At 60.2% G+C, this 2,527-nt stretch overlaps 1 protein-coding gene across 1 annotated transcript; it reads right to left on the minus strand.

Moving 5' to 3' along the window:
• Positions 1 to 573: 573 nt before the first annotated feature.
• Positions 574 to 1,755, minus strand: CXCR3 (C-X-C motif chemokine receptor 3). The gene has a single exon (XM_068532625.1). The coding sequence runs from the start codon at positions 1,753 to 1,755 to the stop codon at positions 574 to 576; it is 1,182 nt and encodes a 393-aa protein (XP_068388726.1).
• Positions 1,756 to 2,527: the final 772 nt, after the last annotated feature.

Raw genomic sequence — 2,527 nt, forward strand, 5'->3', positions numbered from 1 at the left:
GACAGAGACAGAGGCAGCATTGTTTGGCACAGACCCAGGGCCAGACAAGGAGAAGCAGGAAGTGCATCCCCAGAGCCTGGGCAGGGCTGGCTGCAATGATGCACTAACACACCCTGGTCCTGATTAGCTTGTTTATTGAAAAGTTTGAAGCAGAGTTTTAGACATAAAAATCAAAGTGAGCAAACACAGAGGTCTCGGGAAGCACAGCCATAGTCACTGCGGAACAGGAGGCCCGGCCAAGGCAGCTGCCATTATGCTGTTGGCCTCATGCTCCCTGCATACGGGGAAGGCTGAGGCCTGGTTACTGAATTAGGAGGGTGGTGGGGTTCCGAGCGGCCAAGGTAAGAAGGGCCTGAAGGCAGCCACCTCTGAAGCGGCGGGATGGGGGCTGCGCAGCTAAGGAGCAGTGATGGCGCAGCCCCCAGAGCTGGGAGGGCGGCTCCCTGGGAGACCCAGCAGTACTGGGGCCATCGGGGACTCCAAGGAGTGTGTGTCTGGGGAGCGAGCGAGGGAGGAGCCCGGAATGTGGGGGGAGTCGGGCTGCGTGGGAAAGGGGGATCCCCCATCCCAGCCTCACAAGCCTGAGTAGGAGGCCTCTGTGGTCTCAGACCAGGATGAATCCCGGCGGGAAGCCGGCGGCTGCCGCTGGTGGCCCCTCTGGTCAGGGCAGCCCAGGCGCATGAGTAGGATCCACATGCGCTCTCGGAACTTGACACCCACAAAGGCATAGAGCAGAGGGTTGAGGCAGCAGTGCATGTAGCCCATGCCCGACGTGACCGACTTGGCCACGTCCACACTACTTTCTCGGCCACAGTTGCGGGCCACGGCCCCCAGGTCCATGAGGGTGTCCACCAGCACCACCAGGTGGTAGGGGGTCCAGCAGAGGGCAAAGGCCACCACCACCACCACCACCAGCCTCATGGCTCTGAGCCGCCGCTGGCCCCTGGAGACCAGCAGCACAGCCAGGATGCGGGCATAGCAATAGGCCATGACCAGCAGGGGCAGCAGGAACCCGGCGACCAGCTGCAGAACGCGCAGGGCCGTGCGGCCCACCTGCGGGAAGCTGTACTGGCAGTGGGTGGCGTTGAGGCGCTTGTCATGGTGGGCGGACAGGAAGATGAAGTCCGGGAGCGCAAAGAGCAGACAGAGCCCCCAGACCGCCACACAGGTGAGGGCCACGCGGGTCGGGGGCCCCCGGCGGTAGAGCTGGGTGGCGTGCACGATGCTCAGGTACCGATCGAAGCTGATGCAGGCCAGCAGGAGGGCCCCCGCGTAGAAGTTGATGTTGAAGAGGGCACCCGCCACTTTGCAGAGGCCGGAGCCGAAGACCCACTCGACGGCCGCGTCCACCGCCCAGAGCGGGAGCGTCAGCACCAGCAGCGCGTCAGCCACGGCCAAGTGCAGCAGGAAGGTGTCGGTGCTGCTCAGGGCCGCCCGCTGGCTCAGCAGCACGGCCGCCACGGCGCCATTGCCCAGCAGCCCCAGCATGAAGAGGAGGCTGTAGAGGACGGGCAGGAAGGCCCGGTCGAAGTTGAGGCTGAAGTCCTGCGGGCAGGGTGGGGAGGCGCAGCAGGAGTCACTCTCGTTTTCTCCGTAGTCATAGGAAGAGTTTTCCAGGAGGAAGGCAAAATCCGAGGCTGGGAACTCTTGGCGTTCACTCATCTGTGGAGGGAGGGAGGGCACAGAGCCTGTGAAGGCCTTAAAAGTCACTCCTTCGATTAGGAATTTGAGATTAACAGATACACACCACGACATGTAAAACAGATAAACAGCAAGGGCCTACTGTATGGCACAGGGAACTATATTCAATATCTTGTAGGTTATCTATAATGGAAAAGAATCTGAAAAAGAATAGATACATATGTAAGCATAACTGAATCACTTTGCTGTACACCTGAAACATTCCTGTAAATCAACTGTACTTCAATTAAAAAACATCACTCCTTCAAGATTTAGTCTGAGGAGCCTTTCTCGAAGCAACTCCTCTGTAAGGCAGGCCCGGAGGCCTGGGCTGTACCCTGTAAGTGTCCTGCCTTTCTTCCGAAACCACGCCCTCTGAGCTCCAGGTGCCCGGCCTGGGTGCTGGGCTGGTAACTTCCCTTCTCAAAGGCTGCTTCTCTCTCTCCCTTCTGGGTCATCCCATCGGCCCAGGGATTGTGGACTGGAGGGAGTTATGGCTTCCATCTTGTGCCCAGAGCCCTCCCGGCCCCCTCTCCTCTCTCCTTGCCCTTCCTTCATGGCTTACGGTCCTCAGTGTCCTGGCCACGCCTAGTTCCACCACCTCCGTCCCCTGGCGCCTATCCGCAGTCCCCTCTCCCAGTCACTGGCCCTCCTCTTCCCTCCTCAGCCCTTGTCTGGGGACTCCTACTTCCTGCCCCCCACCCCATGGGGCCCCTCTACAAATCACTGCAGCCCCCCAACACATGCTTTCTGCCCCTGTCCTTCCCCTCCCCTACACCGAGGCCTGCCACCTGCCGGGGACTTGCCCAGCAAGCTCTATTAGAAACATTCCTTACCCCCTTCCCCT

Source organism: Eschrichtius robustus, chromosome X (genome assembly GCF_028021215.1).
Source record: "Eschrichtius robustus isolate mEscRob2 chromosome X, mEscRob2.pri, whole genome shotgun sequence".
NCBI classification, from domain to species: Eukaryota; Metazoa; Chordata; class Mammalia; order Artiodactyla; family Eschrichtiidae; genus Eschrichtius; species Eschrichtius robustus.